Raw genomic sequence first — 27,339 nt, forward strand, 5'->3', positions numbered from 1 at the left:
TGATGAAGTTCAATGTTAGAAATGGTCTCCAAGGCCAGAGAAGAAAGCAGGACTGAGAAGCCAGTAAAGGAAAACCCCAATCTCAGGCCAAGAAGGAATGCCTAATAGAGCAAGGGGTCAGAAACAGAAATTAAGGGTGGGAAATAGAGCTAGCAATCCAAGAACTAGGAAATTGAAAATGAGGAGCAAGTAGATCCGTAGGAGGGCCCAGAGTAATTGCCTAAAATAATGGCTGTTCTAATGACTTGCTTTGTCACACTATCTATGCCACCTGTCACCTGGTCCGATGAGTAGGAAGAGTCACAGACCACATGCATTGACACAGACTTTGCTTCGTGCCCCCTAGCCTCTGAAATTGGTCCATTTTCCTCAAAAGGGCACAATCAGCTTTATATTTCAATTCCACCTAGAACACCCCAGTCGAATGTTTCTTTTCCCTACTCATATATGAAAAGAGTACTGAGCTCTGCACTCACCTTCCTGCCTCCAATCTCCCCAGGCAACACTGCGCGCATGTGTGCCCTAAATACCTCTTCCATCATGTTACTCTTTTAGCCAAAAGCTGCTGATGACACAAATTTCTTACCAGAACAGGCCAATTTTTCTTTTTGGCTAGGCTTCATCTACACACCTATTCCCCCCCGTGCCCCTCCCCCCACCTACCTCTTACCATCAAACACTCTTCACTTTTCTCAGGATGGTCCCCTCAAAGCTCCACCATTTGCTCTGTCATCCCATGTAGCTGGAACACTATTTCTCCTCTCTCATCTCGACCACTCTCTACTTTTCCCGTCCTTGAAGACTTCATGTTCCCCCGCCTCTTCCAACAAGGATCTGCCATAACACCTGTATCCTTTAATTACAGACTGCCTTATTTCATTATTTTCATGAGTGTCATTCCTTGTCATTCCTCAGTTTGTACATATTTCTTGAACATCAGTCCTCTTTCCTCTCCTTAATGGTGAGGTTTACATTCTCTTGGCCATCACAATATGTCCTCATAGAGTTAGGCCCACAGCAGGGGTTCAGTAAATACAAGCTGGTTGTTACTTTTCTGGAAAAAAGATACTTAATATATAAAACAACATGAGAAGGGATTTCTAACAGAAATATGGTGTCAAATTGCAAATGAGTCTCAACGGTAAGGTCTCTTGTGATTAGGGTTTTTCCTGATTATATCTTCACAATAAGAAATGACAATCTACTTAGGGCACCACAGATTTTTCTGAGGGCTTATGTTTAATCCAAGATACCTGTTGAGCTTTCCCTCCTTTGTCTTGAATTATTTCTAGTTTTCCATTTCTTCAGAATGATTTGAAGCATGTACTCAGTCTCTCTCTCTTTCCCTCTCTCTCGTTATACCCTTTCTGAATCTCCACCTATGGCAACCATCCCTAAGTCCTTGCTACATGACCAAGGCGTACTATACAACCTTGAACACTATAATCTTGAGGTCTTCTTCTTTGACTTCCATCTTTGACCAAAAGGCATAGGTTAATTGAGCCCTTCTTGGCTTCAATACATAGGAAAAAAAAAAAAAAAAAAAAAAGGTTAAAGAAAGACAGAATGATCCAGTACAGTAGTAATTAGTTGTATAAGCTAAGCAAACCTGGGAATGACAGCATTGGAAGTTTCCACTGTGCATATAAACAGTTGGCATAAGCAGAGCTGCTTGCAGGAAAAATCTTTATAGGTCACAAATGTTGGACAGATTGGTGGCCTAGGCCAGACAATCTGTTTATCTAAGGCTGACTTACCCTTGGCCCTGAGTTTCTGGACCCTGACAGTGAGGAAATATTAGGAGAATCTGAAATCATGGTTTAATCTTACCAAGAGGCATAATTTAATATGCTTTGGTTTTAGAATCATATTTTAAATTTTAAGAGTTAGTCCTGTGTTTAATTTTTCTAAATTATTATTGAACCAACGTTCTGATAAGTGACGACTGACCATAACCTTAGACCCAAACTAGAAATCTCAAAAATCCCTAAAATTCCATACTTTGAGCTCTGTGTGTATATGTATGTGTTTGCATGCCGTTTTACTTTTCATTTTGTGGGAACTCTTAATGGCTTAATTCTTGCCAAGGCCAATGCTGAAAAGCCTTAAGAAATGTTTTTCTTGAGATGTCTCTAACCATTTTACAAATGTAGGAATTTCATTTTAATACTGTAGATTTATTCCAAAACTTAATTTATCTATGCAAATAAAACTAATCTGAGTTAATGAGGCTTCATTCAGTAAGAAGGGAAAGTGTTCTGCAATACATTAAGAGGGCTGGGGATATTCTTTGTGGTAACAGGAGACTAATACTCATTGGATTACAAATATCCAAATGTAGTATTTGGCTCCCATCTCTGGGTGAGTATGGAGAATGGTTACGTACAGGACCAAGACAAGAATAAAAAGGTAAAAGAGGTCACTAAATTAACTGTTTAGAGCTTTGAAGACTCTCCCTTGATTTCTGCATCTGACTTTTTGAATGACGAGGGGTAAGAACATTTTTAGTTGGGCCCCTCTACCCTTGTAAGTGAGGTTAACCTAATTTCTTTCATTTGAAGAGTGTTGGAAATGAACAGCAACACATGAAATGTTAGAGATACTCCAGCAAAGGCTGAACTCCAACCTAACAAGGATATCATGAAGAGGAATTAATGAATTCCATAGAGGGGAGAGCCATATCTGATTCATATATTCCATCTACATCTTTTAATTTGTAGTAGGCACTCAATAAATATTTCCTGATGAATAAATGAAGGATTTATGGATGAGTTTACTTCTAAAATATCTTCTAGCATTGAGATACTATGAAAGAAGTTAAGTGATCAACTGATAAACCAAAATAATATCGGGACCAGCCACACATGTGTCTTAAAGATATCTTTCTCTGGGGAAAGATGAAAGATTAAATAATAGCTTCTTTAGGCTTCCTGCTTCGATAAGACTGTCAGATGGATCCAGGTAGGCTGAAGACACCCTACATTAGCAGAGTTATCACCATACTTCTGTCTGGAATAAAGCCTCTGATGAAAACTGGATTTTGAGAATGCCAGTGGGGGACTAGATTTTAATTCAAGATCAGCTTATAACCACAGAACTCAGTGACTGACATGGTGCCATTTGCCATTACACATTTTAATCTTCAATTCCTACAAATCAAATTTCTTCTTAGAATGTCTTGGGATGTCTTTAAAAGGTTCATTTAAAAAATATATACCCATTTATAAGTCACCAATGCTATTAAAAGATATACACAGAATTCTAGCTACAACCATTATCATGTGGAGTCATGGCATACTCAGTAACTGTAAAGGATTTTTCTTTTTTCTTTGCAACTTGAATCTTTTCTAGAAGATCTTGCTATTTTTATCTTGGAATGTTTTTGCCATGTTGGCTCTTTGAAGATTAACCTGGAATGCAAATAAGACATGCAATAGATGTTCTATCTTATTCAGTGTTTAGAATGCCTCATGGTGTCTGACTTACTGCTACAGGTTTGTTATCCTTTCTCAACCAATGTTTGAACCCTTCCCACTCTCACCCATTCATCACCCTGATAGTCCTGTCCAAAGACTATCAGGTAAAATACAATAATCAGTCAAAGCCAGATGGTGCCAGTGGCAAAAGCAAGCATTTCCCTTACAGCACCCACAACACATAAATAACTAATACCATCACGTTTGACAATTTAATGAGTATAAATTTACCACAGCAGGAAAATCCTCCCCAAATATTTAAACAATTAAAATGTAAAAGAAGAAATAAATAAGCATTTTGTAGTAGTAGGCAGGACCAAATTTCTCTTCCATTATTCTTAGCAAATCTACCGTATCACGTGTCTGAGACTGACAGGCAGAAAGACCTATACGGGATGCTGCTGGTCACGATTAAAAGACAGAAATCCAGAAAGACATGGAGGAAGGTGGAATGGACATATTAGCTATAGCACATTTTTAGCTCATTGTTATTGCATCTGAGCAGAATTAACATTCATTCATTCATTCAAGAAATATTTATTGAGCATCTAGTAAGTGCCAGGCACTGTACTAGGTGTCAGAAGATAGGAGCAACGAAGAGTCAGGGAGTTTACATGCCCCCGGGGATAAGCCGATAATAATAAATGAATACCTTGGGCGGATACCAGGGCTAGCGAGAAAAATGAAAAGTATCAAAGGGGCCAGAAAGGGAGTGTCAGAGTGGATGCAGCTTCACATGGAGTGAGGAGAGAAAAAAATCCATGATGAGATCTACAGAGGTGAGATTCTAGCAGAGCCCTAAGGAAGTCAGGAAGAGAATCAAGAGAATAGGTGTGAACAAAGCATTTCAGGCAGAAGGAACAGTGAGTGAGAAATCCCGAGGCTCTTGGAGTAATACAGGAGAAAAATAGTAGCTCGGGCCTGATTTCTTGAGTATTGGGTTGCATCAGTCAAATTCTGGGGTGCAAGGAGTAGAAACTAGACTGCATTAGGACAATATTGGAGCTGACATTATTAATGGGAAAGACAGAGAATGCGACTTGAAAAACAGGCAGGAAGCAAGCTGAACCCAGGAAATACAGATAAGCCAAGACCACCGACTGCTTAGGACATCAGTGTATGGGCACCACAGCACAACAGACCCTGGATGCCCGCACCACTGAGGATAATCTAGAATTGTCACTGTATGTTCGCGTTGTTCCTTGAAGATTCAAAATGTCTGAGTCTAGATCTTGAGATGCTCCCATTCCAGTTACCTGGAAATGATGGGCTGCTTTAGCTTCTAAGTGTGAGGCAGGCTCCAAGTTCTATTCCTATTTTATTGGCCACATCTGTAAGACCGGCTAATTATATCTATGAGTTCTAGACTCTAAGAACCAATATATATTAGCCCTAAAGAGCACTGAGAGTGCAGAGTGTACAAAATCTAATCAGTGACATTAGTAACTCACTTTTCAGTTAACCAATTGAATGTTTATTAAACCTCAGACATGCATACATGTACACACTCATGCACGCACATACACCCCAAAGTCCAGAAACTAGTCCTTGAAGAATTCCTACCAAAAGATACTGAGACATAGGATTCATTTACTATAGATACAATAGCATCATCAACAACATCAACTCTAATGAGCAATAGCTAACATTAAGTGCCTATATATGCCAGGTATAGTTTTAAGTATTTTACATGAATTAACACATGTAATGCTTAAAAATCCTTTAGAGTTCTGACATTTCAGCCTTAATACTTGTGAATCTTCTCTTATTCACAAAACTGACCCTCTAGGCCTCCAAGGCAAGTTGGGTACTCATATCTAATAAGAAACACTAGTTTATTCCTATAATGGGAAGCTTCTCTGAGCAATAGGAAAATACAACTGAAATTAATAAAATTATTTAGGAGCACTCTCTAGAACACAGACTTTAAAATAGACACACATAGGTCTACCACACTATTCTTGAGAGTAAAGAGTGTTTCTTTTTAAAAAATTACTTCTATATTTCCAGGATTTCACATAGTTTCTGGCTTAGTACATGATTCATAACTGTCTGTTGAATGAGTGAATGACACCCATATATTATTTGAGGAAAATATTATCCCCCAAGATTCATCCTGATAAAGAAGACTAACTGAAAAATAAGATGAATGAGTCAAAAGGTGGAAAAGAGAAAAATAACTTTTAGTCTTCATTTGTAGAAGAATCCTGTCTACTGATGAACCACATAAACGCTGACATCACAAATTTAGCATATTTAGGAATTTGTGATCCTCTTTCATCCTCTGAAAGAAGTCGTACTGATATAGGAAGGAACTTCTGCTCATTCTTCCTGTGCTGAATGACCTTGATCACACAACTCCCAACATCTGCTCCCTGAAGGACCGGACATAGATGAGTGTTTCCAAAACTCTGCTCCTCAGAGGGGCCTCAGAGAAAGGAGGGGGATGCTGACCAGACAGATCTCTGAGCCACCAAACTCTGTTTGGCCACGACAACACCTTTATCTGTTTCACATATTTGGGATTCTGATAAATATCTGGGACAAAAAGTTTCTGTGCCTAAAGAGAAATTAAATAAACAAACAAGCTACATAAACTGTAAAATCCCTTTAGCTCTACTAGTCAATGATAATTGTCACCATCAGACATATAGTGGAAAAGGATGAAAATTTTTCCTGGGAGATTAAATAAAAGGTAGTAGGGTAAACTGCAGACCCAGGATGTGCAAATGTTGTACAGTGCCTTGTGAAATCTAAAAAGAGAACTCAGGAATGACACTGAAGCAGTGTCTAGGGAAACAGGAAAGGACAACACACAAATACACATATAAAATGTATATAAATGCTCTCTCTTTCTCTGCGTATGCATATGTTTATATGTATATTTATGCAACATACACCCATATACACAAACAATATGGGGGAGGAGGAATTACTAGGGAGGTTACTATAGTGATTGCAGTATGGAACCAGATGGGGAATGAAGAAATGTCTGAAATGATTTTATAAAGGAGGTGATATTTCAACAGAATTTTTGGAGGCAGAACATGGTTTGGCAGAATGGAGGAAAAGAAAGTATTTCAGGTGGAGAAAATAGCCCACTTAATGTTAGGAGATAATAAAAACTTGTATGTACAGAATGCTTCGAAGGTTTTGTTATTCTATCCTCTAGTCTTCTTGTACCAACATAAGGCTGACTTGTAGACCTTCCACTGGAATCCAGAGAGAAACTCCCTTATCTCCAATGTGGCTGAAATTTGGTTTAATCAGAACCACCCAAATTTTTGGCTATTCCTGGAGTATGATAAAATTACTGGCAACTTAAAATTTATAGTGGCCTGACACAGCAGTGTCTCTGGGTATAAATCAATTGAGAAGCCCAGAGCCTTGATGTGAAAATGGTTTCCCACCCTATTAAGGGTTCTGTTGAGAGAACAGTCTATGGAAAAGTCTGTGGAAAGTGGAAGCAAAAAATATATCGCTAGGTCAGTGGGATGGAAAATGAATCCTCTTCTAGAAATGGTTCCAAGTGGCTCCACCTATGTGTGGTGGGTCTCTCAAAGTTCTACCATATCCCACCAAACCCACCTTTCCAATGTTGAATACTTGCTTCTCTCATCTACTCTCTCAGCAACCCAAACTACTCAAGCATCTTCTCCACCTCCCACATAATCACCAAAATAAAAAATGTACAACTGAGAAAAGTGACTCATTTTTTTTCAGCTGAAGTCTGCTTCATCTTGCCTTCCGTATGTTCATCCATCCCTAAGCAGGCAAATTATTTTCTTTTGGTCCTTCCCAAATATGACTTTATAGTGAGCATTACCCCAACCTATAAATGAGATGTGTTTCCAAAGTTTGTTTTGCAAGTTAGCAGCTTGAGACCTAGAATATCATTTCCTAAAGAAATAAATTTGAAAGAGTGTTTAGGTTTTCCAGACCAAAAATGTATATTTAATCTTTATGTTACTTAGCTTTGGTTTAAAGGGACGCCCCCCCTTTAAAGTGACCTTTGGTTTAAAGAGACCCCCTTCCCTAGTGACCATGGATCCGTGTATGGATCATTCTTCTCCTTTCTTGATTCTCATAAGCATTCTTAAAAGGGAGACAGACTAAACTGAAAAATCTCCCTCTCCAGAATTCCAAAGGAGATCCTGTTTCTTTGCATCTCCATTCCCCAGAAGGAATCATATTTTTCTGTGTAAGAGACATAAGGTAGATGTTGCTAACTCAATGATTACCTGGCCATTTGTTTCTTCATTCCCCTGTAGGTAAATGGACTAGTATCTTCCCATTTGTTTACCAGTTTGGGGATAAATACAACAATATCAGACAGATGGATGTTTACGGAAGCACATATACAGGGACCAGGAAAAACAATTAAACATGATTTTTTTTTTTTTTGCAACTAGAAATTTAATAGAGTGAAAGGAGAAGGAGTGTGTGTACACGTACATACAGATATATAGGTCAGATCATTAACAAAGAGGAAGGATATGAAACCTCACCAAGATTCCTGTGGGAGCAGTACCAGAAGACACCAGCTCTAGGTATTAGTAAAGGGCTGATATTTAGCACTAGGCTTAGGAGGCAGATTAATGGGTTAAAAAGACTATAGCAATATATTTTAAATGGCTATCATCCTTAGCCCAGATCATAAGAAGTTCATAGTGTCAAGTATGGCTGTCTTCCTGTCAATGTGGAAGTATCTCTCTACAAAATGGTGCCTGTTATTTCCCGAAGCAACTAGCTGGCACCACTTGGGTGAAATCCAAGTCTGTGTGGTATTAGCTCTGTGAGATATCTACTAGGTGCCCAATTAGAAACTGTGTCAGAGTGAGCAGATTCCATGATTGATCGGTGGGAACTAGAAGACTTTTGCCATAGAGCCATCACATACTACTCACTAGACACTGATATTTGTCCATTTGCATAGGCTCTATTTACTCAACTTTTATTTAATGGGAGCCTAGTATGTGCAAAGCTTTGAACTAGGCTATATAGAGGCAATAAACAAAACGTGATTACTACCTTAAAGGAGCTCCTGGTGAAAGAGACAGACATTCATGTAAATAAGTATTTAAAATAAAGTCTGTTGAAAGTTGTAGCACAAATATATACTAACACAACAATGGCAGAAAGGAGAGGATCATCACATCTGCCTGGAGGATGAGGAGTCTCCACAAGAAAACCACTCCAGCCACATTATGGAAATAAATTAGAAATGTGTTATATAGGGGCGCCTGGGTGGCTCAGTCGTTGAGCGTCTGCCTTTGGCTCAGGGTGTGATCCCGGCGTTCCGGGATCCAGCCCCACGTCAGGCTCCTCCTCTGAGAGCCTGCTTCTTCCTCTCCCACTCCCTCTGTCTGTGTTCCCTCTCTCGCTGGCTGTCTCTCTCTGTCAAATAAATAAATAAAATCTTAAAAAAAAAAAAAAGAAATGTGTTATATAAAAAGAAGAGAAAGGAAGACATTCCAGGCAAAAGGAACAGTGTTCAGGAAAAGGAAAAGATGAAATAATATGGGTTATTCCATGAAATTATACAATTGCAATGGAGTGTAGGATATGAAGAGGGGGAGATTTTGAAGGTCAAAGAGATAAGCAGGGACCAGAAATTTAACGAGTAAATATTTTTTAAAAAATCAGATTGAGGGCAATCCTAAAAAGAAAATAAAAGAAGTTGGGTGATGTGTTAGAAAGTGACTTCCTGCACACCACTCAGAGGTATTTGCCACAGACGACCGACCTCTCAAGTAAAGGCCAAAGAGCATTCCTGGTAGAGGGAGTAATATACGCAAAGGCCTTGAAGAAGGAATGTTGTGTGATGAGTTTTAAAAATAAAAGTCCAGTACACTTGGTGACCAAGAGTATATTTTATAAGCCTTGGTGATAATGAGTTTGGTTTTGATTCTAAGTGGAATGGAAAGCTATCAAAAGTGGGGTTTTTTTTGGTTTTTGTTTTTTTGGAAAGAGAGTGATTGGGGGGCGGGACAGAGGGAGAGGAAGAGAGAGAATCTTTTTTTTTTTTAATTTTATTTATTTGACAGAGAGAGAGAGAGAGAGCGCGGAGAGAGCAAGCACAAGCAGGGGGAGTGGCAGGCAAAGGGAGAGGCAGGCTCCCCACTGAGCAAAGAGCCTGATGTGGGGCTCGATCCCAGGACCCTGGGATCAGGACCCCAGCGGAAGGCAGCCACTTAACTGACTGAGCCACCCAGGTGCTCCAAAGAGAGAGAATCTTAAATAGGCTCCATACCCAGCATGGAGCCTGATGTGGGCTTGATCTCAAGACCCTGAAATCATGACCTGAGCAGAAATCAAGAGTCAGACACTTAACTGACTGAGCCACACAGGCACTCCAAAAGCTATCAAAAATTTTAAGTGGGAGAGTCACATGATCTGATAGACCCTTTATAAAGGACCACTCTGGCTACTGAGGAGAGAACAATTGTAAGAGACTGAGGTTTAAGGAAAGGGATTAGAAGGGAAAGCTATTGCATTTGAGTTTTTTGTTTGTTTGTTTTAAAGATTTTATGTATTTAGTTTTGCAAGAGAGAAAGAGAGAGAGAAAGACAGCGCCTGAGTGGGGGGAAGGGCAGAGGGAGAAGGAGACTATTTGCTGAGCAGGGAGCCAGACGCAGGACTCAATCCCAGGACCCCAGGATCATGACCCAAGCCGAACGCAGATGCCCAACCAACTAAGCCACCCAGGAGCCCAAAGCTATTGCATTTGTCTCCGTGAGAGATGAGTGGGTTAGCAATGACAGAGGAGATGGAGAAAAGTGGACAGAGCCAAGACATGTTTTTGAGGTAGAAAGTGAGGTAAAGGGGGGCACCTGGGTGGCACAGCAGTTAAGCGTCTGCCTTCGGCTCAGGGCATGATCCCGGCATTATGGGATCGAGCCCCACATCGGGCTCCTCCGCTATGAGCCTGCTTCTTCCTCTCCCACTCCCCCTGCTTGTGTTCCCTCTCTCGCTGGCTGTCTCTATCTCTGTCGAATAAATAAATAAAATCTTAAAAAAAAAAAAAAAGAAAGTGAGGTAAAGGAAGAATGAAAGGGGCTTTTTACTTATAGAAACTGGAAAAAAATAGTAGCATCTAATGATAAAAGAGAGGGGAGAAATGAATCAGGATTCTGTTTCCCTTTAAATGGATGAGAAAGGACAAGAGATTTGGGGACAAGAAATGATGAGTCATCTTTAAGGTATGTTGAGATTGGGGATCCTGTTGGCCATCAGAAGAAGATTTCCAGGAGAGAGTTAGATATAAAGGTCTGGACCCCACGAGGTAGGTCTGACTGGAGAACCTAGAGAATTTGAGACCCACTAGCCCACGTAGGAGTTGTGGGCATCAATTAGATTACTCATGGAGCTTCTGCTGAGGAAGAACATACAAGAATAAGGACAGTAGGCTGGGTAACAGCACCTTTTCAGTTAGTAGAGAAAGAGGAGCCAAGGGTGGGGGGAAATAAGGAATATACAACCAAAGATGCAAGAGAGAAAAAGCAGCTAAAACAGGCATTATAGAAGCCAAGAAAGTAACGATATTCAAGAGAGAAGACAGGTTTCATGGTTTCAGATGTCCCAGTGAGACATCTAAACGACAGCTCCGCTTGTTTTTCCCAGAGCTTACTGGGACTACTACTTGTGTTGTATACTGCAGGCTAATGCAGAGCTACTGAAGAGCAGATATCAAGATTTCAATCAATATGTGTTTCTTGAACCAGACCCTGAACTTGATAACTTACCTTCAAAGAGTTTGTAACTAGCTGGGAGAAATCAGGTATGTATAAACACACATGGCCAGTTAAGTAAGGCTCTGTTTAATGTAGGCTGAAGAAATGGGACAGGTAGTATACAGTGTATGCTCCTGTAGATCTAACGGGAAGAAGTCCCAGAGAGCTGTGGGCGTCAGAAGGGCCTTCGAAAGGACAGAACGCTTGGTTCAGGACTCAGGTTGGGTGCGACTGAAGCAGGCAGAAAGGGGACTTGGGAAGTAGTGGGAATGACAGTGAAGAAAAGTGCAAGGGAACTAATACTTAAATTCATATTAGGTCTGGCTGGGACAGGATGCCACAGTGGAGAGGAAGCTTAGCTATAGAACATGTTATTTTGTAAGTTCGAAGGCCTTAGACACAACTTAGTCTAATATTCTTGTTTTGTATTAAAGAAGACAACTCAGGGAGATTAAATTTGTTTAAATTCACAAGCCTAGTCAATGGCAAAAGCCGTAGAAGGCAAGGCAAGAATAAAAGACTGGTTCCAGATTCTGAGGAGCCCTTAGAAACAATCATAAATAAATAGATTGGAATTAACTCTGTAAACAAAGAAATGCCGTTGACCTTTTGAGAAAAAGGGGAGTCACATATAAGATTTACCAACAGGCAGTGGGCAAAGCCAATGCCAAAAGCAAGGAATTTCAGTGGCTATCCAGGCTTTCTCACCCGGAGCTTCTCATCTGAACCACAGAAAACAAATACCTGAGTTGAGTGACGATCTTCTCTAGTCCACAAGGATGATGTATTCCCAGTACCAGTCTAGATGCACAGGAAAGAGGTTAGTTCATTATGTACAATCATGGGCCTTAGGGCTTGGTTGTCTTTTAGATTGCTGGTTGAAAAAGGCTGGCAGAAGAAGGAAAGGACAGATGTGAAAGATACCGCAGGTAGAATTTGGTAGCCAACACTATGGCTTTTGCGAGGGAAGGAAGAATAATCAGTTATTCCCAGGTTATGAGCTGGGAAAGTGGGAATGTGCTGGTATCTCTCAAAGATATTATCAACGGTAGAGGAGTCAGAGTTCTAATCTAGGGAGAAGATAATTAGTTTAACATGAGACTTTCTGAGGCACCAACAAAGAATAAAAGAAAAAAAAATATTTCTAGTATCTGAAAATCTTGGATTATGGGAAAGTCAAATTTTCTGTTGGTTTTCCTATGGTTCTTATAGTTTGGTTCTTTATGGATGAATTTTTACAATATACCCAAGTTCAGTCAAAGTAACAATATTGATAAAATATATTTACTAAAATAAATTTCAGTTTGTTCACAAGCCAATCAGTTTCCAATGTCACTAGAATGATAACATAGAACTGGAGAGCCCTGCAGAAAAACCCTTAAGTACTGAAAGATACAGTCTTGTGTAAAATAGGGCAATACCTGTGATGACCAAATCTGCATTTCTTTTTTAAGTCAAGAATCAATAGTTTTGGGTGCCTAGTTGGCTCAGGCGGTTAACCATCTGCCTCAGGTTCAGGTCATGATCCCAGGGTCCTGGGATGGAGCCCCACATCGGGCTCCCTGCTCAGCGGAGAGCCTGCTTCTCCTTCTCCCTCTGCTCCTCCCCTTGTGCCATGCTCTGGCTCACTCTTGCTCTCTCTCTCTCAAATAAGTAAATAACATCTTAAAAAAAGAAAAAATAAAAGAATCAATAGTTTCTTCCTGCTTAAATGAGGATAAACCTGAATTTGGTCCTGAGTGTGCTTGAATATACTTAAGTATACTAATGCCCAAACTTCTTGGATTCTTTCCTGAATACGCATGTTCTTGGGCTTACTGTGGGCTTATTGCATCTTCCAGCTGACGTTCAGAAGTGAAGTCGGAGCCATCTGTGGTCATTAAAGTTCCCATGACAGTTTTTACTAGAGGGTTATGGCCCAATTCCAAACTGAGTAATTCTGTTTTACAGCTCCTCCTCCCTTTTCAATTACAGTAATCTTCATTTCCTCCTCTATACTGGTTTCACCCCAGAGGTGTAAGGTATGAAGTTCAAGATGGAAGAAAGAATATGCAAGAAACTAGGTCTTCACGTTTTCTATACAGCTCTCAGTATGGAGCACAAATCTGGCTGAGTTATCAAAAGCTATCACCCCAGTGTCTTTCAATCAAAGGCAATCAAAGCCATGAGGAACACTGAATTTATACTAGCATGAAAGACTTATTCAAATGAATACTAAATACCAACCTGATTTCTCCAGAGTAGCCTTCCCAGGTGATCTGAGTAAACAAGTCCTTGAGATGTAAGGTTGAGGGAAGATTGCAAAAGGTACTCTTCAGAACAAAACACCTTTGAATACACCAAACCCCCACGTCAGATCTGACTAAACAAAAAGCGAATGTTGTTTTAAATGAGATGATATCATGCTCTCCTTCCTTTTGAAAATCTCAGAAGTTTTGAGAAATATTAATCTAATAAAACGAAGAAAAATTCTCCAAATGCCTAGGTAAAGATGAAATGGGGTTAAGTTGTTGATGGGTCACTTATAAAGTCTCACTATTACTTTATATCCCTCAAATAAAATAACACTTTCAAATGCAATGTCCACCAAATCATACCCAACGCCTATTGCTACCCCACCCCCAGCCTTACATGTAAGAGTCTGAAGAGCTAAATCGAGCTGCCTTCAATACGACACGCAGAAATTTAACTGCAATTTAATTATCAGAAATTGAGAATTTTCTTTTTAAAGTAATTCTGTTTTGATTGGTGGGGTGGGGAGGTAAATAATGGAGACAATTGCCCCTACTGGAGTTTAGATGGAACTGTGGAAGGCATCTTTGGAATAGCTGTTAAGGATCTAGTTTGGTGATTAGGAGATTTTACTTCTCGTCTTATACCCCAACCAGGTAAATTGGTTTCTGAACCAAAACAAAGAGTGGAAAGAGGATTTGCATTCTAATAGCTCCTACTCTAGGCCAGTTTCTAGGCTAGTTGTGCTAAGGGATTCTGAAGCCATTTATATTTAGATTCTGAAGCAGCCAATTATTGCTTAACCTTTGGAGATCATTTAATTAATTTATTTTTTACTTTCCTCAACTAGTTCTTTTATATAGCCATTAATGGGAAGATATTAGGGTCTTTCAAATTTTCATTTAAAAATAACACTTTCTGAAAAACAAAACAAAACAAAAATAACACTTTCTGAATAGTTATTGGAACTGGGATTATAAATAATGGATGTAAGGCTAATTACCAAAATTCTACATTTAGAGCAAACTAGTGCATATGGAGACAACAACTCAATATTTTAGAAAGTGCCAATTTGCTAAAAATAGATAAATATGATGATTATTGCTGGAATTAATTCAAGGACATTCAAAATGAGATGACTAATATCAAGGGGTAGCATTTCTCTGCTACAAATCCAAGGGAGATGTTTTAGACCTATTACTGCCCAATCCTTTTGCAGAAATGGACCCCAAAAACTAAAAAAGAAAAACTAGAGCAAAGCTACCCTACGTGAGATTAGCAAGAATATATGGTAGCTACTATTCTTCTTAGACAGGTAGTACTTGCCAGAGTTCAGCTCCTGGCTTGAAAATCCAGCACTTATCAGTTCCAGGTGTGGTGATTTGCCCTAACCTTTCTTTTTTATGGGATCAGTTATCTGTGTGGTTACTGCTTCCTTTGTGAATCATCAGGGATGACGACCCTACCAGTAAGAGGAATATGCAATACAGGACAAACAGAAAGCAACCAATGGGAAAAATTAGTGACCCACCACATCCGAGGTAAGTCCCCCCTGATCTGGGTAGCCACCCTATTATACACATATACATGTATATACCAGAGACTCTTTCTCAGCCAATTTACTCTCTTACTAGATTCACAGGTGTGGGCCTCCAGAAATCATCTGGAGTGTGACTTGGCCCTTCCTCCAATGACAGGTAATTGGTCTGTTGGTAACTAGGGGATCCAAGAAGGACCAACTGGATCCATCATTCTCATTCTTTCTCTGTATCCTCTCTCCCTTTGAATATGAACAGATGATATATACACACACACATATATACATATATATATATTTATCTCTCATTTAGAATTTTGAATTGTGAGATAGAGAAGCTAAGGTGATTAGTAACCGAGTGCTTTGAATTCAGTGCTCCAGAAATAAAGTCTATGAACTCCTGCTCTTTTGGTTCCTAGATCTACTCTGGTTTCTATAAGCTTGGCTGTTCAACTTCTTAATTTTGTGTGATATCTAGTTTCCCTTTGATAGATCCTTTTCATAAACTTAAAGTTGGTTTCTGTTACTTATACCCCATCAAAGTACACATAAATGATAGAAGTGTGTGTGTGTGTGTGTGTGTGTGTGTGTGTGTGAAGAGAGAGATATAGAAAGAGAGACTGAGAGACAGAAAGAGACAGAGAGAGAGGTAGCTGGAGTGAGGGATTAGAGGGTGATACTGACCCTTATTAAACTATAAACAAAATCAAAGACATTATTGTTTCCCTCTGGACACCAGCTTATTTTGAAATTTCTAGTTAATATCCCTTTCTATTAAACTCTACATAAGCCCGACATACGGAAGATTTTCCAAAATATGCAAATTAATTTTTCTATATTAGACTTTTACTTCTAGGAGAAACAGAATCTCCTGGACAAACTTGATTCAATTATTACATTTTAAAATATTTTCAAATATTACCCATATATTAAGAAATCAAATTCTTTGGGTTACAAAATTCCATTGCCTATATGACAATTTGATAAATTTATTTTATTAAATTGTAACTTATGTCATGAATCAGGGACACAGGAGAACTGAAATGCCCTTTGTAGAGATCCTGAGAGTTTCTAAGATTATATACGGCATTGGGTTGGAAAAGGTTCAGGACTGCGTATCACTTCTTCTGATCAAGGTTAATTCCTGATGCATCAAGGAACCTTGAAGTGGTATGAAAATGGTGCTCAGGTGATAATCTTTGAACTGTGCTTTCCCCCAATCAGGCTTCATCCCCATTGTCAGTAGCTCCCAACCAGCTCCACATGCCTATTCTTCTGCCTGACTGAGCCCTCATGTGATGAATGTGAGCACAGCATGCCTGGTAATCTGAGTGCTGCGGACCCGGTTTAGAAGTGAGGTGGGGGTGGGGATGCGGATGGGGGAAAGGCAGCCAGTTTAGCAAATGGAGAAGAGAAGAAATCTAAATGTGAAGGAAAGGCTAAAACAGACAAAAATAGGAAGAAAAATAGTGGAAATTCCTAAATGCATTTGAACTGACGCTTGGGGTTGCATGACAATTTGAACATTGGCTTATTTAAATTCTGTCACTAAAGTTTTTGAAGGAAATGATAAAGATATACTATGCTCCCATCCATTAGCATGGTTACTACTTACTCTGTAGAGAATAAGAGAGGAGAGGTGGGAATGGAATATGTATATATATATATATTATATATACATAGTTTATACAGAAAGCAAGGGTACTTCTTTGCATAGAACCATGAACACTTTGGGTATCAGTATGTGGAATTCCTCAGTTAATAATACCTTACACTTGAAAAACACGTTGTTTGCAAAACACTTTTATTTTTATCACTTTATTTGAGCCTCGCACCAATCTAGTAGAAAAGGCAAGTCAGGATTTGGAGTGTTCTTTTTATGTGCCCACTATATTGATGGATAAACTGAGGCTCAGAAAGAATAAGTTACTTACCCAGGGTCACACGACAAGCAATTGTCGGAGCCAGGTCTAGAACTCAGGGGAAGGGTTTATTTCACTACAAAGACATGAAACAGGACATTAAACAAAGAACATCTAAAAGAATAAGATCTGCAAATAATTAAGGATAGGGAATCTGGAGGGTCACACTCTCATACTACAACCCAAACTCTCTGCAAGTGTGCCACTCTGATTTAAGCCAACAGGAAAGGGAATTGTAACTTTGACCACAACCCTCTTGTGAGGAGGACCAATGGAATTGAGTTCGCATTTACACAAAGCCAGCTCTAAGTAAGCTCACAGGAATAGTCTGCTCCAAAACATCTCTCCTAATGGCCCACTATCCATTATGATGATCTCTCCCTTCCTACTTTTTTTTTTTTAAGATTTTATTTGTTTATTTTAGAGAGAGAGAGAGAAAGAGACAGCACAAGCGAATAGGGGGAGGGGCAGAGGGAGAAGGAGAGAAGCAGACTCCCTGATGAACAGGGAGGCCCTCCCTACCCAGGGCTCCATCTCAAGGCCCTGAAATAGTGACCTGAGCTGAAACCAAGAGTCAGAAGCCCAACCAACTGAGCCACACAGGTGCCCCCTCTCTCTTCCTACTTTTATTCCTTCAATTAATATTTTTTACTGGGAAGCTACTATGTGCTAGACATAGCTTAAAATATCTATTCTGTCTAAAACACCTCTTTGGAAAGTTGAAAGGAACACTCTTTTTTTTGAAGTTCTCTTTTCATAGCCTGATGCATGGGTCGGTATTACTTAATCAGAAAACTCCCCCTGGACCTGAGGAGGGAGAAAAAATGAAAAACTCCAAGAAAGAGATTGAAAGAGATTGACAGCAATGAGCAAGATATGGAATAAGGCTGTGGAGATTAGAAAACATTACCCAGCTTTAGCAGTTGAAGACAAACTTCACCTATAAATTATTTTGTCTTACTGCTCTTCTCAAGGCCCTGGCAATTCAGTCAGAGAAAATAAACTACGTAGAGTCTGACAAAGAGCAATTTCATGGAGAACTATGGTTGCAATTTGCCCTATATTAACTACAATAGGCCTACTTCAGAATCCAAATCCCTTCAGTCCATTCAAATGTAAGAAAGATAAAGTTGATCTGATTCTTAGTCCTGTAACAGACATTTGAGGGGCTACTTACCATTCAACCTCCTTTTAACTCCATGAGAGATTTTCCTTTGTGGAATAGTAATTGCATACTTCAGTGGGAAGGAAAGAAACCCAAGTGAAGGTAATATTGATTCTTGAGTACAGACCATGGTGCACAGGCCAACACTATGCATATTTTTGGAAATTTGTGTATCAATGAAGTAAATCAACTAAGTAGCGAGAGACTGAGTCAAGTTCTACTTGGAATGGTTGTGGAGCAAAGCACCATGTGTAAGCATTGTGGGGTCTTAAAGGAAGGGCAATGGAAGATCCAAGACTGGTAACCGTGTGTCTAACCTGGCACTCTGCTAACCTCAGAGGGTGGACTAGTTTGCTGGGTTGGTGGGGGAGGACACTGAACGGAGGTTTCCAGATAGCACCAGTTGCGGTAGTTTGGAGAACTGCAATATAAATGGGCTCATTTTGTGCCTGCTTTCATTAAACACTGACGGTTGTCATATTTATACGTCAATAATAAGAATCAATGATGATTAGCTTCATCTCAAAATTTGATGCCGACAGATTAAACCAAAATCTACTAGTGGTTCCATCCATTTAGATATGCCACAATTTATGGAAAGTTCGTAAGCCTGGTTTTATATTCATTTAGGAAACATATTATCCACAGATAAAACCAGTTACTGTACGTGTCAAACGTCATGATAGGCTTGAAGTAGAGAAAGAATTAAGATTCCACCCAAGCAGCTCACAGTAGAAACACTAGTTTATGAAAAAAAAAAGCTATATAATGTAACAAGCGATTTAATAGTGATGCTACGAAACATAGTATGGTTGCGAAGAAAGTGGAACGTAGAGAGGTCAAGAATGGCTCCAAAGAGCTAACTCTGACAGAGGAAATGGGAATTTTCCAGGCAGAGAGGGAAGTGTCATGCGGGCAGAATATACAGTATGAGCAAAAGCACCAAGGCCTGAAATCTAGATGTGGTATCATCAGGTTGGATGAGCGGGTATTTGATGATGGGACTAGAAAGATAGGCAAGACTAGATCATGTCATCCATGCCGAGAACTTTGTTAGCTTACAGTTAACAGGGGACCACTGGTGGATCTGAACAAAGGAAATAATATGACCAGATTTGCATTAGGTAAAGATAAGCATGATGTTCTACGTAAGGAGAATTGGAAGAGAGCAAGATGGAGATAGGAATTCCAAGCAAGAAGCTATTGCCTTGGTACAGATGAGAGGTAATGAAAGTCAGAACCAGGTTATTTGTGATGGAGTTGAAAAGCAAAGGATGGATCCAAAAGCTTTTTAGAGAGAATCAAAAAATGTAGTATCTGGACATGAGGATTGAAAGCAAGGACTGCCTTCAGATTACTCCCAGGTTCCTAGAGCTCGGAAGCTGGGTAGATGGTATTAGAGCATAAGGGTTGGAATCTGGAGGAAGACTAAGCGGTACCACACAGAAGACACAGAGTCTGGTTTTGTACATCATGAGTGCGGGTGTCTCTGAAATACCTAGACCTAGTGATACCCAGAGAGGGCACTGAGGAAAGATATCTGGTCTACAGGTTGGGAAATCACCATGGTGGTTAAAACTTCCAACATGGATGAGACCACCTAGAATTAGTGTGTCGAATGAGAAGAGAAGTGGATCAAGGTCATTCACAAGAAAATAATTGATATTTGAGGGGAAGAGAGTAAAAAGGTCAGCCAGGAAGACTGAGAAAAGCATATCTGAAAGGGAGGAGAGCCAGGGCTGCTCTCATGGGGGCCAAGTGAGGAAATTCAGGAAGAGAAATGGACAACAATGTAAAACGCCAAAGCGGTATCAAGTATGATGGAAACCAAAGAGTCTCTGGAGGTGGTGTCTTTTTTAGAATACGAGAACAGAAGCTTTATTAAAGTAAATGGAATAGTGAATGAGGAGGAATGCTAGAGAAGGAATCACCCTGACACCGAAGAACTGCTCACTGACAGTAGGCACACAACAATCCTGACGAATGGGCAATCCAAAGCCAAGACTCGCATCACACAACTTGGGCAATCCAAAGCCAAGACTCGCATCACACAACTTTCTTACATTTGTATTGATTTTGTCTTCACATGAATTTTGTTTAATCCCTCCAAAAGCCCTGTAGGGTCAGCAAGGTGGGGTTTTTGTTTGGTTGGTTTTTATTTATTTTTTTGTTTTGTTTTTTAGTCTCCATCTTATAGGAGGAAACTGAAGCCCAGTATTATGTGATTCATTCAAGATCGCAGAATGAGTAAGTGGCATAAACGGAGGACTCCCAGCACAGTGCTCTTTCCAACACCTCAGAGAATGTTAAGCGGACTTCAATACAATGGTGCAGAGGCAACCGACCACACTTCAGAAATTCAAAAGGGAGAATTGCCCACAATCACTTTCTTGATTGATAACAGACACGCTTGGTTGCCTGAATGCCTCTATGAGAGCTAATAGGGAAGTGAATAATTAAATGCTGTATCTTCTCTTGAGACGACCTGCGTACATGCATCCTTTGAAATGTTCCTTTCATATTAGAGGAAGATTTTAGACTTGTCTCACTCTATCATTGAGAACAAGGGGAACATTTGGTTAATATATATGCGCTCCTGTTGACCGAAAGACACCTCCCCTTCTTTATGGGGTCAGGTAAAACTGAAGTACGCGGATTAATCAGCCCCAGGCACTGCACTGACAATTTCACCACGACGGAGGCAAAGGAGACCCAAGCTACTCTCCCTCTCAGTGAACAGGAGCTCTGCCCTTTCGCATAAAACATGAAAGGAGGTTTCTGTAGTTTTGCCAACTCAGCAAGAGAGAAAATTAACCCTACATCTTCTTATCCCTGTTGCCTCAGCCTGGGTGTGGAGGGGGGAACTGAGTTGCAGACTGACAGCATGAAGGAGCTGGGCTCATTGTGTGTGCACCCTGGCATGGCTCAGAAGAAATTACAGTCACTAGATATGAACTCATTTCTAGATTTACCACGAATTTTCTAAGGTTCTCTGCAAGTCCAGATAATTTGGCAGAAAAAAAAAAAAAAGCCCTTAAATGATTTCTTCGTCTGTTTAAATTTGGAAATATGTGATAGAAATCACCATTAGGAAAAAAAAACCCAGTTTCAATTATATTAAGTAGAATGCCTCCATTTAATTAATTTACTTAGTCCCTGGGTGACACTGGGTGTGGCTCAGGGAGATTTAGGAGGAATCCAATTTATCACTAGGCGGAATCGTCTGCACCAAGCAGCAAGGCGGCATCCTTCCACACCTTTCCAACACTGCAAGGGAAAGGCGCAGTGAGGCTGGAATTCCAAACCACAGATCACACTCTCTCAGATAAGAATTACTTGTTTCACGAGGAAAAGAGCAGATGTTGGTGGGGTTGAGAGGTGGGGGACAGAGGGGCTACTTGCTTGCACTGGTATTCTTTACACTTCAATTACAATTTAAAATCCTTATTTTTAAACAAAGGAAGCACCTCAGCTTTCTGGCTTTGTGGACATAGATCACATCTTGCAAGTTTTTCATCATCTGCAATACGCATGGTAATTAAGCTATTTAAAGTTAGCCCCAAGACATTTGAAAATCAGAAACCAATAAAATCTCAGGGATTCTTTTATTTTATTCCTCCTTTGCCCACTCCTTTACCATGTTCTCATCACCACCCCACTCCCATTCTCTTCTTCCTGCTATAATAATCCATAGTGGTAATTAATGGCTAATAAAGATCATTTACGCTTTCTTCTCACCCACTGGCCATGTATTACAACTCAGAAATCTAAGATTGCTTCTTTATGCGGCTCAAGTGGAAGAGGAAGGAAGTGCAGTCCCTCCAGCCCCCTCCCACGTTTCTGCTGGATTTCATGGGTGTGGCAGAGTTTAGACCTTTGCAGGTTTTTGCCCTTGTTTTATTCCCTGTTAAGGACTAGGATGATGAATAGATGGCAGAAGGATAAACACAATCGGGTTCTGCCCTGAATGATAGAAGATCATTTCACCCACAAGCAGGAAACCTGTGTGAGACTTAAGTACTCATGCTATATAAATGCCAGTCAGTGTAGTGTGGAGCCCACGCCCTGAATACACCATTTCCTTCTGTCTGATTTAATGGTATCCTAAATACTGACTTACGTGAATGATACACAACAGTACTCAACAGGGCACATGGCCATTTCACACACATGTATATAATGCATGGGCAAATATGACAATTTCTATAGCTTTCATTTTCTCTCTTGAATATGATTTATGCGAAAACACACGCGGGCATGTGGGATCTGTGCAGAGTACATGCGTGACTGCTGTACATGAAGTATGCGGATGCTCCACACATTTACATGCGAATTTCTGCAACTCCCTAAACACACGATTTCAGCTTTATCACTTTGCGCATCACAGGGAATGCTTGAGGCTGGTAGTGAGATAGAACCCAAGCGAAGGCAGCTGTCCCCCTTTTGGGGAAGGGAATTCTTTTAGCTTCGATCCCCTTTCTAAAATTATGCTTGGTTTCTTTTGTCGTAGGGGGTGTGTGTGTACTTGTATGTGTCTACATGGGGTGGCAAAAAGTTGTAAACCGGCATATTTTTCTATCCAAAATTAAACCTTTTTTAATGAATAGCATTGGCTTCCTTAGGGCTCCGCCTTCCTAAATTTTATTTCCTCAACTCACCAGTGGGGTAACCTCAGAACGTTTCCTTGACAGTATACTTAACCCAGCCACCTGTATCCATTGCATTTATGTATTAGAATGAAGGAAGACAAGGAAAGGAAATGTCCTGGTTTGAAAAACGAGCCAATGGAAGCATCAATCTCTGGAACCATATAGCAGTTTAGGGAAGTGGTGCATGTAAGACCCCCATGCCCTTTTTCAAACACCCCTACACAAACCACACACAAACCCCCGGGGTGTCTGCTACTTTTAAAATTTTGTTTGTTTGCTTTACCTTATTTATTTTTTCCCATGCCTCTCCACCCCCTGCACCCACTGATCTGATATTCTGCTTCTGCTTCCCTTCCCCTTCCTCTCCTCCTTCATCCTCATCGCCACCCACCCCTCCTTCCAGGGCGATGGCTAAATGTGCAAAGCTGGCAGGCTGTTTCTTCTCCACTCCCCTCCACCCCCTTCGGATTCAGCGAGTGTATTACAAATTGCCCAATATCCAATACCTGCACAGGAATAATGCCCGAATCCTATCTCTTGCACCCCACCCCGAAGGCAATCAATCTGCAAAGGGCTTTTTTGACCAAGACCTGCCTCCCCTCCCACGAGTATGCACACACACGCGCACACACACGCACACTCACCCCCGTCTCACACCCATTTTTCTCTTTAACCTTCGCCAAAATCACTCAAACATGTTCCAATAAATGTTTGAAAGCTTCATGTGGAGAATGTCGGTTGCTGCAGAATACTGAACTCATCATTCCTGCCCACCCTCAGCCCAATCAAGTTTCTAAAATGTCTTTCAAGAAATAAGTGAGCAATTTGAAATAGAAGAGAAACCTGGGTAGTGGGGGAGGGAGGGAGGAAGGGACGCGGATTCTCACTAAGCTTGTATGTGTCCCTCTTCTGATGAAAATGAGTCACCATGCTTATTATCCAAAATGTTAGTCCGTCTCCGGTCACTGACAATCCCCGGAAAGATGCAAGGGTAGGGAGAAGGGAAAAGACCTGATTTCCAACAGGTAATACCCGGCTCGTCTTTCCCATCCCATCGGAGCCCAAAGCTCCTAGGGGCGTGGTCCACTCTCTCCTCCGACCAGCTGGTGCACAATCGGCTACGGATCTTGGGAAGGGGATTTTCCCCCTCCACACGGCCAATTTCTCCCCCAGCCCCAGTTGTCTTTAGAATCTCTTTTTTAAAAAACATCTTCCAAATCGCAGTTTCATTCATTCATTGAAAAATAAATAAATAAATCCTTCACATGTTTTTCCATGAATACCTGCGCCCATTTGAAGCTCATGCATGTACGAAATAAGGCTTCTTCCGCAGCACATGTGAGAAAATTGTACGACAGAACAAGCAACACTCATTACTGAACATGTTTCCTTCGACCCCGCTTTTTGCAAATAATGTAAAGGATTGCCTCCCCATCTTGTAGGTAGAGTCCACATCTTTTCCCCACACCCCTTTCTGTACCCACACCCGCAAAACCAGAGACCTAAAACGCTGAGCATTCGCCAAGAGCCCCCCAAATCTTATTTCTAGCCAAACAGGCATATTTTTTTCTAACCTCATCCTAATTAGTAGCAGCGTTCCCAAACCAGAGCATGAAAGACAGAATGGAATAAAAGCTGGGCTGCAACCATCAGTTACCATATGCTAAGGAAACGCGCGCACCATGGCCAGAGCAGAAGCAGTTAAAATATTTTTTTTTCCTGCCTTTACAGGGAAATATTGTAGTCTGGTAATTTCACAACAGCAAGAAGTAAAAATCTTTAGCTCTACCTGTTTGGTTCTTCTCATACAGCACAGCATGGTTGTATCGTCCCTTGCCTTCTTCCTGCCTTCTCTCCTTCCTCCTCTCTCTTTCTTATTCCCCCCCTCTCCACCTCTTTTCTGCTCGCTTGCTCACTCGCTCTCTCGCGCTAGCGCGCTCTCCCTCTCCCTCCCTCCCTCTCTCTCTCTCCCTCACACACACCAGGGCAGTTAGCAGCAACTGTAAGGTCCACAGCTACTGCTCATCGCACATGCTCGCTCGCTCTCTCTCCCTCTCCCTCTCTCTCTCTGGCTCTCTCCTCTCTCCTCTTGCCTCTCTTCCCCTCTTTTCTCCCCCTTTCCCCCCGTCTGTCTTTTTCTTCTCTTTCTCAGAATTGTTCAGTAGCTTTCAATGACTAATCATTTCCCCAGCCCCCACCCCTATTCTAGACAGTCACCCCCTCCCAGTCCCCTGCCAGCCTCATGAATATTTAAACATCTCCAATCTGGACCCAATTACCCACCGACTTTCCCACTGCATTGAGAGGATGGTGGGGTGGGGGTAGAGATGGATATTTCAGCCGGTTCAGGAGATTGGATGGAATGTGTTTTAGGGAAGAGGGGCTTGAGGAACGCTTGTATTTCTTTACTAACTCTTCTCTTTTCCCATATCATAAGAGCAAAGAACAGCTTAGTCAGACCTGTACCGATATAAGTTATATTTGCTATTTAGATTTTATGTAATTTAGTAATTGTGAGGGTTAAGTTCCCTCAAAAAAAGGAAATAATATGTAAATATCATACACTATGTATACTGTTCTCAGTATTCATATAATCTAAAATACATACATACAAGCTTAAATATGTACAAAGAACATATCTCATATATGCTCTAATATCCTTGAGAAATCCACATGAATATGTAGCATTTTAAACATTCTAAGCACTTTAGTTAAGAAATGATAACTAATGTTTAGGAATTAGCATTCATATCTAAAATCACACGGTGGTTCTTAACGTACTCACACCTGTTTGAAAATTGGGGTTTCTTCTAATTTTACTTAAAAAGCAGAGCACATTTGGAAAATAAGTCTGTAATACTAATGGTGCCCAAAATGATATTTTACAGTTTGGTCAAGAAGAATAAAAGTAGGGGCACCTGGATGGCTTAGTGGGTTCAGTGTCTGCCTTCAGCTCAGGACATGATCCTGGGGTCCTGGGATCCAGCCCCACATCAGGCTCCCTGCTCACCAGGGAGTCTGCTTCACCCTCTCCCTCTCCTATTCCCCCTCCCCTTGTGGTCTGTCTCTTGCTTTCTCTCGCTCTCAAGTAAATAAATAAAATCTTTAAAAAGAAGAATAAAAGTAAACTTAATTGTTGTAAGAAGAAAATATATATCATGATGTCTATGTCTTCAATTCCTTCTATGCTGTTTCATAATTTGAACAGAGGAAAGTATGACTTTAAGAAAAAGTGTATATAACACAATTTTTAGACATATGGTACTGTGTGATCTTGAGAATGTTACTGACCTTCTCTGACCTAATTTTCTAATCTGTCAAATAGGGATTATAATGCCAACAAGTTGTGAGGACCAAATAATATAATGTATGTAAAGCATACATTAGAGTGGAGCCATTCTTACTACATAGTAGCTTTATCTCAGAGACTGTACTTTTCTGAAATTTTGGTGGCATTTTTAATGCCAAAGAACTTATTAAACTGTTTCTTGTTGTTCATTAGTGACGACAAGCATCCCCAATTAAATGCCTCATACTCTTTCTAGTCTCTCCTAGACACAAGTCTAGTTAATAGGTGTCAACCAGTCAGCTTATTATCATACATATTATCAGGATCACTGCGCTTAATAGGTGCTTAATATATTTTAACAAAATTCAAGGTACATCCATCTCAGAATGGACTATCTCAGAGAGACACCCAAGGGGTGATGGTTATAAATTATCCCCAGAGGTCTTTCTGAGCATGACCTGCTTCAAATCCTTCCTTACGTGCTCTTTTACTCCCATTTGCCTCTTAATTTTCATATTTTATGATAAACGAGTTAAACTCCGAGTTTAATATTTTTTAATGTTATAATGAGTCTACTTATGGTCGCTTTCAAAAACAACCTTCTATGGATGTAAGTGTTAGAAGAGGACAAAGAATGGGTAAGAAATGGCTCCATCAGAGACATTCCAGTTGTGGATGACGATGGCCTTACCTGCCTGCCTGGGGCTGAAGAGTGGAGAAGAAAGGAAACCGAGGAGGTGAGGACTGGGGGCAAAGGAGAAGCAATTGCTTCTTTTGGTGTTTAAACAGACACATCACTTCACTGATAAGATCATTTTGTCAACTATGGCAACCTAGTTGGCCACAGACAAGGGCCAACTCCTTTCCTTTTGAATGCACTCCCCTCTGCCCTCCCAATTATATCTCGTTTTCCCTTTTATTTTTTGGAAGGGACCTTGGAAACAACATGACATAATGAAGTCAGACAGAGCCTAGAGCTCAAAACCAGGCATAGGCACGGACGAGCACTGTGACTAAATGCGTTACACCACCCTCTTGGCACCAGTTTCCCTGGTGGTTGACGTGCTGTTTCACACAATACCCAGAATGAGGGAGGTGTGATTGTTAATCCCATATTGATAGGGATACTAAAACTAAGTGAATTAAGTGCTTAGCCTCGGTCCCACAGCTAATAAGAGGTAAAGCTAGGACTCCAAAACCCTCTTAACCACTAAGCTACATGGCATTCAATGGGCCTCTACACATCATTACCTCTGGTCCTCAGGGGATTAGAAGATGCAGTGGAAGTTTTGTGTTGAAAAGACACCAGCATTCTGCAAGGTCCACCTGACAGACC

General features: G+C 40.5%; 1 protein-coding gene across 1 annotated transcript in view; it reads right to left on the reverse strand.

Annotated features, from left to right (window-relative positions):
• GAP43 (growth associated protein 43) overlaps nt 1-24,638 on the reverse strand; it is a 98,405-nt gene extending 73,767 nt beyond the window's left edge. The window contains exon 1 of the mRNA XM_087861294.1: nt 24,504-24,638. Coding sequence (XP_087717420.1) covers nt 24,504-24,533 — 30 coding nt within the window. The 5' untranslated portion in view covers nt 24,534-24,638. The remainder of the gene's footprint in view (nt 1-24,503) is intronic.
• Between the last annotated feature and the right edge of the window lie 2,701 nt (nt 24,639-27,339).

This window comes from Ursus americanus, chromosome 4, assembly GCF_024610735.1.
Source record: "Ursus americanus isolate L20-20 chromosome 4, mUrsAme1.1.p, whole genome shotgun sequence".
Lineage (NCBI taxonomy): Eukaryota > Metazoa > Chordata > Mammalia > Carnivora > Ursidae > Ursus > Ursus americanus.